Source organism: Cardiocondyla obscurior, linkage group LG26 (assembly GCF_019399895.1).
Source record: "Cardiocondyla obscurior isolate alpha-2009 linkage group LG26, Cobs3.1, whole genome shotgun sequence".
NCBI classification, from domain to species: Eukaryota; Metazoa; Arthropoda; class Insecta; order Hymenoptera; family Formicidae; genus Cardiocondyla; species Cardiocondyla obscurior.
The window spans coordinates 466,832-480,705 of record NC_091889.1 but is presented as its reverse complement, the minus strand read 5'-3'; the positions used below and the strand labels follow the sequence as shown (position 1 = coordinate 480,705).

The following is a 13,874-nucleotide window of genomic DNA, read 5'->3' as shown; positions in this document are numbered from 1 at the left end:
TAAAATATTATTCTTTACGTGAACCGTGAAATCTATCGTTCTTATAAGTTCTGGAAAGTTTGAGATCGTATCTTCTTATATATGAAAAACAAAAGTAATCCGGTATTAAAATAGATAGTAAAATAATATTGTGGAATGTGGTGGAAAATGTGAGTCGGTAGCCCAAAAATATACGGAAGATGAACGAGTGACTTTATTTGAGGAGAGTGTTAATCCGTTTTCTCCACGACTCCGGCCAGGAATATGAATTTAAATGATTACGTCATACTTTCCCCACGTATTGTTATTTAATAAGCACGTCGGTATTTGCGCGCAACACTTGCATAAATCTTTATGACTCCGTACGTTTAAATACCTAAATTTTTATTGCATCGTTAAAATAAAATGCTAACAACAATCACGGTGAGTATCCAATAAAAATTTATGCATCTAATAAAAAGAAAATATTAATTATCGCGGAAGCTCATTAATAAAATACATAAGTAAACATTCGCGAATAAAAAAAAAAAACAAGATTTATTTCGCGAAATAAAGTACTGACTGTTTTTCATAGCGAGATCGTACGATTGTATTGCCACTTTTTAATGACGAGACTGTTAATTCCCTAAATTAGAATACAATAATAAGTAAAGTATGTAAGTTTGAAATGCTCTTAGCAGAATATCAATTTCGTCGTCAATATTTGAATCACAAGATCATCAAATGTAAAAGGTTCTCTCGTTATTTTGACCGAGATTATTTCACACAATCTTAAAATAGATGCGTCGCTATGCGGCATCTTGGATGAAACGCGATGATTCATGCGTGACCCACCTTCTTCGCGATTACACCGATGTTCCTGGTGCGAAAGTGCGGAATACTACTTCCTTGCATGCACCGTAACCAGTAACATTCGCTTTTTATCGATCCCGATAATAAACGCGAAAAGAAAACTCGCGTACTCAAATTAATTGCAATGTAAAGTGCACATTACGCTTAAAGTGTGTCATTATTATGTATAAATGAATATGAATTGCTCAAAAGTACCGGATAGCATACAAATACTACAATCGGCGGGTCTCGCGCTCTGATTAACAATCGGTGTGCGAAACGTTAACGGTTAAGTAAAATCAGTCTTATTGCTTGGAAAGAGAAGGCTGCTATTATTTATGCTCCGTACTTATAAAATATTCATAAAAATTTAAACGATTTTTCTTTATACGCGAACGTTCCATTGAACGGTATTAAAATGTCCTAAAAATATAATCGGAGTTGTACGTGCACGGGGACCGAAATGGCTGGGACGTAATCCCCCACGTTGTTTAGCTTCATTGACACGCGTACACATGTTTTTGAATGCAATATGTAACGACCGAGCGTTTCATAAACGAGGTGCGCTCACGGTGCGCTTTTGAATTGTGATTCAGGGGTTGCTCGCATGGGCTAAACTTGGCTGAACTTATGGCACGTAAAAACGCTTTTTGTCGAATTCTGCCAAGAAAAAGAAAATCAACGTTATCGAATAGACCAAGAGGAAGACTAAGAAAATAAAGAGAGGAAACTGGTAGAAACGGCGTCGCTAAAAATCTTGAAACACACATCTACAAGTGTATGTAGAAGTGCAAGGAAGAGAAGAAAAAAAAAAAGAAAGAAAGAATATACCTTATGTAGCACGCATTCAAGCTTAAAAGTGCAGAGTACTTATAACTTCACGAAGGAAAACAACGAAAGACAGCTGTGAATATGAAGAGGGCAATAAAGATGCGTGGGTGGCTGTCAGTGAGCCCAAAAATATGAGACTTTATCATTATTCCGTTCGACAAGATGTTATAAACTATTTATAAAATTGATTAATATCAGGCAGATCTTTGGTCTGCAATTAAAAAAAAAAAAATAAAAAATAAAAAATAAAATTAATTAAAATAAAATAAATAAAATAAAATAAATTAAGATAAAATTTAAATTATGAACTGTACAGAATGCTATTTAAAAAATCAAAGTCGAAAAGTATAGAAGATGTAATATAGCACACGCTTAATATACGTTGTCGAACATACGTTGAATAAAAACCTCCTTTTTTTTTTTCTTTTTCAAGTTGCTGTTTTCTGATATCATGCAACAGAAAAAAAAAAAAAAATTTGTTGAATAATTTTTAAATATACCGAGCTGACTAGCACACCCTATATTCCTCTTATTTCCCCTAAGCAGCCTCCACATGTATTAGACGTCGTGTTCAAACGTCCCCACCTCGGTCGTTCAACACCCTCCCCATCTTCTTATGCTTTAGCCAGGCATCAAGTCGTAACCCATCCAATTCGCATTCGACCGACGTCTTGGTTTAAAGAATCACGGGGACAAGACTTTTGACGATGACTTGATTTCTGCCGACTGACTGAATTAAAACCGCGGTCACCAGCAAACCTGCGTGTATTGCGGATAAAGTGTTACGAGTGATTTCCTACAAATTCATCAATTTGTGCATCAAGAATTTGTTTGTTCGATTCGCGGGTGACAAGGCACGTTAAAGGGGAGAAAATATCCAAAGATAGATAAAACGGAGATTTCTCTAAGCTCCCCTAAATGAGCTAGAAGTTCGTTACCACTAAGTCAAATAGTTCGTCGTACTATTGTCACCCGACTCGCTGAATCTTGCGATTCAAAATGAGGCGGCAACAATCTCAAGAACAGCAAAAGCAGCTGTTTCAACAACAGCAGCAGCAACAAACGATTATGCAAGAGCAGCAACAGCAGTACATCCAACAACGGACAGAAAGACAAATCACGCGACAACAGATCACCAGTCAGCAGAGAGGTCAGTTCTGGTGATGTTTGAAAAAAAAAATCAATTCCAAAAAAAAAAAAAAAAAATCAAGGAATAACATTCTTGAACGATCGCTTACCGAATATGAAGATTTCAAGCAAGAAGAACGGACGCAGAAAAATTTATATTAACAAGCTCAAGATTTGATATTAAATTTATATGATATTTCACAATAAAATTCCTAGACGTTGTGAGTAACCGTGAGAGAACAATGGCAGTTCATATTTCTGCGGTGCTTAATTTATTTTTAATTTTTTCTTTTCTTGCAAAAGAAACGAGAATAATTTAATTCGATAGTTTTAATACATTTTTTCTGATGTGATAGCCCGTCAACGAATACTTGTATTCTATTTCTGTGCATGGAGCACCACCCGTGCGGGAGCTCTAAAGATAGCTCGGTATACTCTAGACGTGATCATTAAAAAAAAAATTTTTTATTCGCTGTTTAAAGAATGTGACACTGCATAAAATAGTACACATTTAAAATAAAAATCTCTACAACGTTTCCTATTACTAATTTACCTATTTCCACTTTAAAAACATTTAATACCGACGAATAAAACATTTAACTATTTTAAAGGTGAAAAAAATTAAAATAAAAAGTAGCAGAGCCACTTTATTTATATTTAATTCAACATCACCAAGAAATCAAATCTCATATTGCGGATATGAAATAAAATAATAAAAATCAAGTTTGTGTTATCGAAAATAATTTCATTAAAGTGCTGCATTTGCCAACTGCGTTATTCGCTAAAGAACTGAGAAACATAAATGTCCAGAGAATTCTATGATTGCCAAATAACATAACACTGACACGTTTATGAATCTTACGTCAATGTGCATCGAGACGTGTTGGATTATATTTCAACGTGCGTTAAAACTAAAAGACACTGAAATACAGTAAGCAGACCCGTTACGCCAGCAGTTAAAGCGTTAAGCAATTTTTTATACATTCATAAAGCAGAATTAAATATTAACATTATTAATATTATTATTAAAAATATTCGCGAATTATATAAAAAAGAAATTGTTGCTCAAACTGTGCTTTTAAAAAATATATTGATGTTACCGTATAAAATTTTTGTAATAATCAGCTAATATTCGCCGTAAATTACATAAAACTTTTACGCTTCAAAAATTCAAACAGCTGTTCGTAATGCTTGGCCGTCACCACTCAGAAAATGGTGTTCAATCAAACCCGAGTTTGACAGAGGAATAAAAATAAAGAGAGGAGAAATAACAAAGAGAGGAGCGGAATAATGTTTTAAATTATAAAATTTCGATAGATAAAATATGCAAATCTCTTCCTCTCTGCGAAATGTATTTAGGTGGGAAAAGAAGAGAAATATTAGACCCGATTTTATTTTGGTCAGTGACTGCTTTTGCGTAACGGAAGACGCGATTGGTCCAGGCGCGGCGTAGACGCATCGCGGCTCGTCGTGGCGCGCAACGTCGAGTAAAGATAGTTGTGCCTAAAATGGCTCACGGTAACGTGATCCCCATCCAAATACAAAAATACAATCCCCTGCTTGTAGCAGAACATTACGTCCTTCGTACCCTGCGTGGTTCGCAAATTGTAAATCGCGAGCGAACATTAATTGAAACGTCTCATACAATTAACTTAATAATTAATTAGGTAATCACCGACTCAATGAATTAAAGAAACCTATGCTTGTACATGTCACATTCTATTAAAACAGATGGGAAAAAAAGAAACAAATGCAATATTTTTATAACAATTAATAGCCATGCCTCTTTTTTTTTTTTTTTTTAATGCAAATTTTTTCTGCAGCTAGAAAAAATATTTTCTCCAATTGCAAATTACTTTCTATATTATTTTTATTTATTATGATATAATTAAACAAAACAGTGGATGAAAATTAATATGGGGATCTTTTCTTACAAGTAATTTCTATTGTACTTTATAATTAGGATAGAATGAATCATGGAAGCGAACTGTTTACGAGCTGTTATTTTTTTTTATCGTCGTTACGCGCAATGACGATGCTGCATTTTTTTTTTTTATTATTATATTACGTCTACATCAGAACGCATTTTAATTTAAATCAGTCAACTTGCTAATCTGAAATTTCAGTAAAAATACATGTAAATTCGTTTTAATTTTAAAGTTCTACTAGTAAAAGAAAACATTTTCTTTTTAATATATTTCGTTTAAAATTATTTGCATTTTAATATGTAACGCAATTTTTTTTTTCCTTATTTTTACAGTTCAAGGAGAGATCGTTATGCAAACGCCAACGATGGTACCAGGGTAAATATGTCATTAAAGAATTTTAATTCTCTTGCAACTATTAGATAAATCTAACTGTCATCATTAACGTTCTTAATACGATCCTGCATTAATCCTCTAAATTATAATTGAACCCATAGATTTGCGGATAAACCTGGAAATCCCTCACCACCAATTTTCGAGCGAATCTTCAAAAATGCGAGATTCGCGCAAGGCGGCAACGCGATTTTTGAAGGCTGTGTTCGTGGTAATCCGAGACCATCGGTTTCTTGGACCCACAAAGGAGTGCCATTGCTAGAATCACGAAAGATTCGTATGTCGTACGATGAAAATTCTGGAACTGTCACACTTCAAATCAATCAGATTGGTCCAGGTGACGAGGGAGAGTATACGTGCAGCGCAAAGAACCAGTATGGTAAGGAATTTATTATCTACAAATTTCACACATCCATGTGGAATACATATTTTCTAACCAACGTTTCGAGACTTTAGCGCTCTGTAACGGCTGGTAATTTCAAAGGCGACATTAGGAGAAAAAAAAAAGAAAAAAAAAATAGAAAGAAATGAATGAAAAAAATCTGTCTTTTCTAGGCGAAGCTATTTGCTCAGTTTACATACAGCCAGAGGGATTTGGTCCACCAGCGCAACAAGACAGTTACAAGAAAGAATTTACGCAGACCTTTCAGACGAGCGAGCAAAAAATGCAGACGGGAGGTCAACTCTTCCAGCAACGTAGTTATCAACAAACAACGGATAAACGAAGTTACGTTAATGGAACAGCTTCGAGCATTGAAGATTTTAAGGTATACACCTGGACTTTTGGTACTCGATTATTTAATGGAGCAGTAATTTAGAACGAAAAGTAATGTTTCTTATTTTTTATTTTTTAAACGCGCAGGTTGACACCTTTGAATACAGATTGTTGCGCGAAGTCGAGTTCCGTGAATCAATTACTCGCCGTTTCGCGGGTGAATCCGACTTGCAAATATCTACGATGGTTGATCGTACCTTGGGACCGATCTCACCTCCACAAATCACCCAGAAACCGAGGAACTCGAAGCTCGCCGAAGGATCCGACGCTGTCTTTACCGCGAAAATAACCGGCAATCCAAAACCAAGAGTGAGTTAAAAAATCGTATTTATAAAACAACATTAACAATAATTTTACGACAATTATTTTCCAATTAACTATACAAACATTTTTTATCTCTAAATCGTTATATCACAATTTTATTAAATTATTATCGCTAAATATGGCACGTTCTTTTTTTATTAATTAATTTTTTTTTTCTATTATAGTTAACGTGGTTCAAAAACGGTCAGAGACTTCGAGATTCTCAACGTGTGGAGACTAGCTATTCGAATCAACAAGCTACTTTACGAATTCGAGCCGCTCTGCCGGAAGATAGCGGTTATTACACCCTGCTGTCTGAAAATCCACAAGGCTGTACCGTCAGTTCTGCTTTCCTCGCAATCGAATCCAGCGATCAAGTAGATCAAGTTCCGTATCAAGCGCAGCAGAAAGAATTTATCAAGACTCAACAGACAGAGGCCGTTGAGTCCGTTGACTCCAGCAAGGTCCTGCCACCAAATTTCGTTCGCACGATTACGGATAAAGAAGCTACCGAGGGCAAAATGACGCGGTATGGCTCGACAATGATCGATTCTAAATACTATTCTGCAATCTTTTCTTAATTAAATAATTTTCATTTCCTATACATGACCAACTGCTAACGTTTCAGATTCGATTGTCGCGTAACTGGACGTCCATATCCCGAAGTAACTTGGTACATAAATGGCCAGCAAGTCGCCAATGACATGACTCACAAAATACTCGTAAACGAATCTGGAAACAATTCGTTGATGATTACGAACGTGAGTCGCGCCGACGCTGGCGTAGTTACGTGCGTCGCTCGGAATAAAGCCGGCGAGACTTCTTGTCAGTGCAACTTAAACGTTATCGAAAAGGAACAGGTGGTCGCGCCAAAATTTGTCGAACGATTTGTCACGACGGGCGTGAAAGAAGGAGAACCCGTGGTCTTCATGGCACGCGCGGTCGGTACGCCAGTTCCACGTATCACGTGGCAAAAGGTATTGTAAGCGATTTTAATTGTATTTGCTTTGCAATTACATTTTTTTTTCTTTTCTTTTTTTTTTTCTACCGCTTCGTAACATTTGTAAAATTTTGCAGGACGGCGTACCGATAGCGCCTGGCCCTGAAATACGTATATCGAGCGACGGTAGCGGGGCTTCGACTTTGGACATCCCATGCGCTAAATTCTCAGATGCGGCCTGGTACCAATGTACAGCTCAAAACATAGCCGGCTCTACCGCAACTCGAGCGCGGCTCTTCGTCGAGACGCCAAAAGGAACGACCCCGGAACCAAGACGCCTGAACTTACCCCGACCGACGAAAATCATCGAACCAAAGTAAGGGACTCTCGCGTTTTTTAACGAATTAAGAAATTAATTTTTTTACGTTGCTAGAAGGAACTATCCGCGCGTTTTCTTTTTTTTTTTTTTTAATAAAATTTTAATTCGCGTACGTCGATAAATTCAGGGGCATTAATTAATTATAATTCTTTTTATGATAATTATAATTGGGTGATCTAAGGTTGTCGGTTCACTTACCTTTGTATTTGTATTTTCCGGTTAGATTAGGGAGTTGTTCATCCTTCCTTCCGTCCTTCCTTCCTTCCTTCCTTCTTGCCGTAGCAGTATCCGGAATTATCCTGACGGGATTATCCTCATAGCACTCAAAATCAGTCGACACTATATATCACGCACTATATGTTCTTTAAGTTCCTCGAAAATCACTTAAACGACACGGAACGAGAGTCTTTGTCGCGACGAAGAAGACCGGCGAGGTGCAACCGCCGTTGACGAAATCTCACTGACGATAAACGACTTTGTAGATTTGCGCCAAGAAATGAAAGAGACCGGCCACGATACGCCGAGCACCACGTTCCGGACGAAATGTTCTCCGCGCACTTCATCTTCTTCAAGTTCCTCGAAACGGGCAAGAATCCCGGCCGCGACGAAAACAGAGAGACGAGACGCAGATCTCACGGCCTGATATCGACAATCGCCGGAACTTGCCGCAATAAAAATTATGATGGAAGTCGAGTTGGAAATGCTCGAATAATACGCGACGTAATTCACGCCGGACGTTTCGCGCGCGCTGCGCTCGCTACGTAACGTAACCTCGTCGTTCCGGAGCATTTTTTCGAAGCACGAAACGGAGGGTAAAACGACGATTGGGATAACTCACGCGTGCAAAAAATAATCGTCCGTTCCCGAGCCGGTAATGTCGATACTTATTTGTACGCGAGAACTTTCTATTCGCGGTCGAAAATACGCGTAACTGCGGAGTGATTAGAGAGACGTTCTCGCGCCCGAAGCTCCGCACCAGACTGAAGTGATTGTTGGAAATTTCGGCCCTTGGAGGAAAAGAGAGGACCGCGTAAAAAAAGTGAGACAGACGATAGAGCGCGCTAGTCAATCGCGCGCTATCCTTCTCGCACTGAATTCTCGGAAGCGCCGAGCTCGACTCCGAGTTGATCTGTTTACATTTTTTTAGATGCACTTGGCGAACTCGAAGCGTCTTCTCCTCTTCCCATCTCCTTTAAACAGAAAAAAAATGACATGTTTTTTTTTAGCGACTCCGTGATCAGCCGTCACTTTCGACGGCTCCCAGATTCTCGATTTAAAGAATTTCCTATTCGTACCAGCCCCAAAAATAATTTAATAATCCGAATATTGTTTGGCATGTTTAGACCAGCGCCTGGCCCCGAAGTGATTTATTTGAGACACGTAGAACGCGCAAAACCTTATTTGCCGCCTTCTGAAGAAGACAAAGTTTATCCCCCACCATGTTTCATTATACCGCTGAAAGACGTTCACCAGATCGAAGGTGGACGAATTCACTTCGAGGCCAGAATCGAACCGGTGGGCGATCCCACAATGAGGGTGGAGTGGTTTGTCAATGGCAAAGCACTCGATGCAAGTGAGTAGAAAAGATTTTTACAACTTTTTTTTTTTTTTTTGTCTCACTCAATCGAACGCTACACATTAACAAATTTTGACCTTTCTTTTTATACCTTTCACAGGCTCCCGAGCGACTTCTATCTTTCGTTTCGGCTTTATTTCACTCGATCTCATTAGCATCGTTCTTCAAGATAGTGGCGAGTATATATGTCGCGTTGTAAGCTCAACGGGAATTGCTGAATCTCGAGCCACCCTCAGCGTAACCTGTGAGTAAAGAATAAATATCATTTAAAATTTGTCTACTGTATTTCGTATAAGTATACCTCATGCAAGTTTAAATTTTTTTTTTTTTAGCACGTGCTACAATTGAACAAGCAAGTCAATACCCCGATAGCCTTCAGTATATTCAAAAACTTGAAGATTATAGCAAGTATCAAAGACAAGAGAGTGTAGAGGAGATCTCTTCACAGCGGCCGGTTTTCATCCGTCCACTCCAAGATCTTGGTGAGTTACAGGAAGGTCGTAACGCTCATTTTGAAGCGCAATTGTCACCTGTTAGCGATCCGACCATGAAAGTGGAGTGGTATAAGGATGGAAAACCAATCACAGCCAGTGAGTACTGATATTCGTAGAAAATTAATTTCATTATTAATAAAATGTAAGAAAAACTATTATTTAACTCAATTATTAACTAGGTTCAAGAATCACGAGTATCTTCAACTTCGGATACGTCTCACTTAATATAATGCACCTACGGGCTGAAGATGCAGGTTCTTACACTGTCAGAGCTGTAAACCGCTTAGGAGAGGCCATCAGCTCCGCGACTCTTCGTGTCTTTGGTAAGTATCATTATACACAATTACTTTCAATAGTTTTTACTTAATAATGACTTTTTCGAATATTGATTTTTTTTTTTTTTTAATTATTGCGTAGCGCGTACAAGCGTTACAACAGATTTAGGTATTCCTGAACAATTGAGATACATAGAGGCTACCGAGGAATTGGAAGCGTATCAACAGGCGATGCAACAAAAGTACGTACAAGAACAGCTTGAACCGAGTAGCCCACCGGAATTTAAATCGCCTATAAAAGACCAGAGCGGCATCAGAGAAGGCGGATTTGCTCATTTTGAGGCACGTCTCGAGCCAATTGGTGATGCCGATCTGCGTGTCGAGTGGCTGAAAGACGGACGACCTGTAGAAGCCAGTAAGTAATATAATAAATTATTCTTTTTTTTTTTTTTTTTACAGAAACATGTATTGTATATTTGTATACTTACGCAATATTATTAAAATTAGGTTCTCGAATTACAACTTTCTTCAATTTTGGTTACGTGGCGTTGACCATCAAATATGTAACAATTTACGATGTTGGCGTGTATACTTGTCGAGCCTACAATAGAGCTGGCGAGGCTCATACTACTGCTCAATTAAGTGTGATCAGCAAAAATGATATTATTTACGACAGCCAGCATCCTACTGGTCTCCAGAAAATTCAGTCTCTTGAAGACTCGAGCAGATATTCACGACAGGTGCAGGAAGAAACACAGGTTACGCAGGCACCACGATTCCTGGGTAATCTTAAAGGTACCAACAAGATCGTAGAAGGTCAACGGGCGCACTTCGAAGCCCGCGTCGAACCGCAAAGTGACTTGAATATGAAGATTGAGTGGTATCACAATGGCAAACCGATTACAGCCGCTAACAGGATCCAGACATATCATGATTTTGGATATGTTTCCATTGATATTCTTCAGGTTCGCCCTGAAGACGCTGGCACGTATACCGTTGTAGCTAGAAACGCTCGTGGAGAGGCTCAATTATCTGCAACCATGACAGTAGAGAGTAAGATATACAATTTTATTTATACGGTATTGAAAAATTTATGTAACAAACTATTTAATTTGATTAATTTTTTATTTCAGCACGTTCTAGTGTAGATACTAGTAGTATGCATCGTGGTACTTACGAAAAAACTCAGCGCTTAGAAGAATCCAAATTTGTCGAACCACATTATCACATTGAAGAGATTTCTAAATCAAAACCAATTTTTATTCAGCCGTTGAGTGACCCTAAGCCGGTCAGTGAAGGGAAAAACATCCACTTGGAGTGCCGTCTGGAGCCGATGGGCGATCCTACAATGAGAGTTGAATGGTTTCAAAACGGACGTCCCGTTACAGTTGGCTCTAGATTCAGAACTTACTATGATTTTGGATTCGTCGCGCTTGATATAGTACACGCTACCGTTTTCGATTCTGGTGAATATACAGTCAGAGCTACTAATCATCTGGGTACCGCACATACTTCTGCCTGCGTCAGAGTTATCGGAAGATCTGATATTGTCACTGAAACACAAAATGAACAGTCGCTTGAACAAATACAAATGTTGGAAGATTCATCGAGGTTTGCTTTTCTTTATTATTGCCTAATTTAAAAAAAAAAAAAAATTATTTTATTTTATTAATAGTAAAAAAAAAAAAAAAATTTTATTTTATTTTATTAATAGTAAAAAAAAATTTTTTTTTTTTGATAGAGATAAGACACATAATTATAAAAAAAAAATATATATTTTTTTTTATAATTATGTGTCTTATCTCTATCAAATATATATTTTTTTTTATATAATTATGTGTCTTATCTGTTGCTTTATTCATATGTAGGTATCGTAAAACTCAACAAGAAGAAGTTACTGTGATGCAAGCACCTCAATTCACTCGACCCTTGCACAATATTGAAACGGTAGAATTAACTAATGTTCATCTCGAATGTCGCCTTCAGCCAATTGGCGATGCAACCATGAAAGTCGATTGGTTTGTTAACGGTCGACCGGTTAAAACTGGCCATCGATTCAGACCATCTTATGAATTTGATTACGTGGCTCTAGATATTCTTGGAGTTTATCCTGAAGATTCTGGCGTATATACTTGTCAAGCTAGAAATCAACTCGGCGAAGCGGTTACTTCGTGTTCTGTACGAGTACACGCCAAAAAAGATTTACTCCTTGAATCTCAACATCCTGAAGGGCTTGAGAGAATACAGTACTTGGAAGATGCTTCACGATACAAAAGGCATGAATTAGTAGATGAAGTCGTAAATGTAAAACCGAAATTTATTACAAAGCCGAAAAATCAAGAAAATCTTCGAGAAGGTCAGCATGCTCATTTTGAATGCAAATTAGAACCGGTGACGGATTCGAATTTGAAAGTGGAGTGGTTTAAGAATGGTCGTCCAGTAACAATAGGTGATTTGTCAATCTAATATTCTTTTACAATAATAATAATATAAATGAGAAATATTATCTAACAATATTAAACAAAAAATTGTTTTAATCAATTTGCAGGGCATCGTTTTCGTCCTATTCATGATTTTGGTTACGTTGCATTAGACGTAATTGATTTGATTGCTGAGGATTCTGGAACATATACATGCCGTGCTGTTAATCTAGTAGGAAGTGACGAAGTGCTCTGTACTTTAACTTGCCGTTCCGGCGCACAAATATTAACAGACACGCAAAATGAGCTTGGACTTGAACAAATTCATTATCTTGAAGATAAATCTAAATATCACAGACAAGAAGTCGTCGAAGAAACTACTACTCAGGCACCTATTTTTACAACTTCATTAAATAACGTTGAAATAAAAGAGGGTCAGCGAGCGCATTTTGAATGCAGACTAATTCCGGTATCTGACGCAACAATGAAAATTGAATGGTTCCATAATAATAAACCAGTAAAAGCAGGATCGAGATTTGTTGAAACAAATAGTTTTGGTTTCGTCGCTCTTGATATTATGTATGCATATCCCGAAGACTCTGGGACATATACTTGCAGAGCTAGAAATATTATTGGAGAAGCTATCACTTCTGCAACTGCCATCGTTCACTGTAAGCCTTCCATTATAATTTATACAGGGTGTCTCAGCCCATGTGTAAAATTTTATACGCATAGGTAGATCTTGGAGAAGTAAAAAAGTCCTTTACTGTTATGAAAAATTTTTAATATTTATTGAGAAAAATAATTAATTTGTCTAGCCTAAGCGCGACAAGGAAGAGGCGAGCGAGCGAGGCGAGGCGACGACACGCGAGCGAGACGAGGCGACAACGCGCGTGTGAGACAAGCACGATAATGTGCGAAGCGAAGTAAAGAATGCCTCGTCTGGCTCGCGAATCGTTGACTCCGCCTCACGTGTCGTTGCCTTGTCTAACACGCGCATTGACGTCTCGTCTCGCTCACGTGTCGTTGTTGACTCCACCTCACGTGTGATCGCCTCGCCTCACTCGCTCGCCTCTTCCTTGTCGCGCTTAAGGCTAGACAATTTAATTATTTTTCTCAATAACTATTGAGAATTTTTCATAACGGTAAAGGACTTTTTTACTTCCCCAAGACCTAAGTATCCGTATAAAATTTCACACATGGGCTGATACACCCTGTATAATATAAATTTTGTTCAATAAATTTTTTCGAATAATATTAACTAACAATTATTTTTCACCAACAGCTAAAAAAGCAATCTACACAGAGACTCAGAGTGAACAAACTCTTCAACGTCTTCGCTCATTGGAAGACACGTCTCGTTATCAACGTAAAACTGCGACCGAAGAAATTGTTACGCAAGCTCCTGTCTTTACGACACCGATAAAAGATCTCCGTGTCGCTGAGAACCAAGCAGCGCATTTCGAGGCACGCGTTATTCCAGTTGGAGATCCTAAACTCAAAGTGGAATGGTTACGAAACGGAGTTCCTATTTCAGCCTGTAAGCTTAATATCTCGCAAATTTATGTATTAAATTATATTACATTATTTCGAAATTAAAAAAAAAAATATATTTAACATTTAAA

At 37.8% G+C, this 13,874-nt stretch overlaps 1 protein-coding gene across 13 annotated transcripts in view; it reads left to right on the top strand.

Annotated features, from left to right (window-relative positions):
- Sls (sallimus) overlaps positions 1-13,874 on the top strand; it is a 111,397-nt gene that overhangs the window by 27,031 nt on the left and 70,492 nt on the right. For 12 of the 13 annotated variants that reach the window (XM_070672498.1, XM_070672502.1, XM_070672501.1 and 9 more), the window contains 17 exons: positions 5,030-5,072; positions 5,192-5,466; positions 5,643-5,854; positions 5,950-6,171; positions 6,351-6,694; positions 6,794-7,142; positions 7,243-7,481; positions 8,828-9,057; positions 9,161-9,304; positions 9,393-9,650; positions 9,734-9,877; positions 9,972-10,244; positions 10,337-10,882; positions 10,963-11,440; positions 11,698-12,278; positions 12,378-12,920; positions 13,535-13,789. In XM_070672498.1, coding sequence (XP_070528599.1) covers positions 5,030-5,072; positions 5,192-5,466; positions 5,643-5,854; positions 5,950-6,171; positions 6,351-6,694; positions 6,794-7,142; positions 7,243-7,481; positions 8,828-9,057; positions 9,161-9,304; positions 9,393-9,650; positions 9,734-9,877; positions 9,972-10,244; positions 10,337-10,882; positions 10,963-11,440; positions 11,698-12,278; positions 12,378-12,920; positions 13,535-13,789 — 5,136 coding nt within the window. Of the gene's footprint in view, positions 1-2,278; positions 2,792-5,029; positions 5,073-5,191; positions 5,467-5,642; positions 5,855-5,949; positions 6,172-6,350; positions 6,695-6,793; positions 7,143-7,242; positions 7,482-8,827; positions 9,058-9,160; positions 9,305-9,392; positions 9,651-9,733; positions 9,878-9,971; positions 10,245-10,336; positions 10,883-10,962; positions 11,441-11,697; positions 12,279-12,377; positions 12,921-13,534; positions 13,790-13,874 lie in introns of those variants that run through there. The other variant, XM_070672507.1, reaches the window with a different exon arrangement.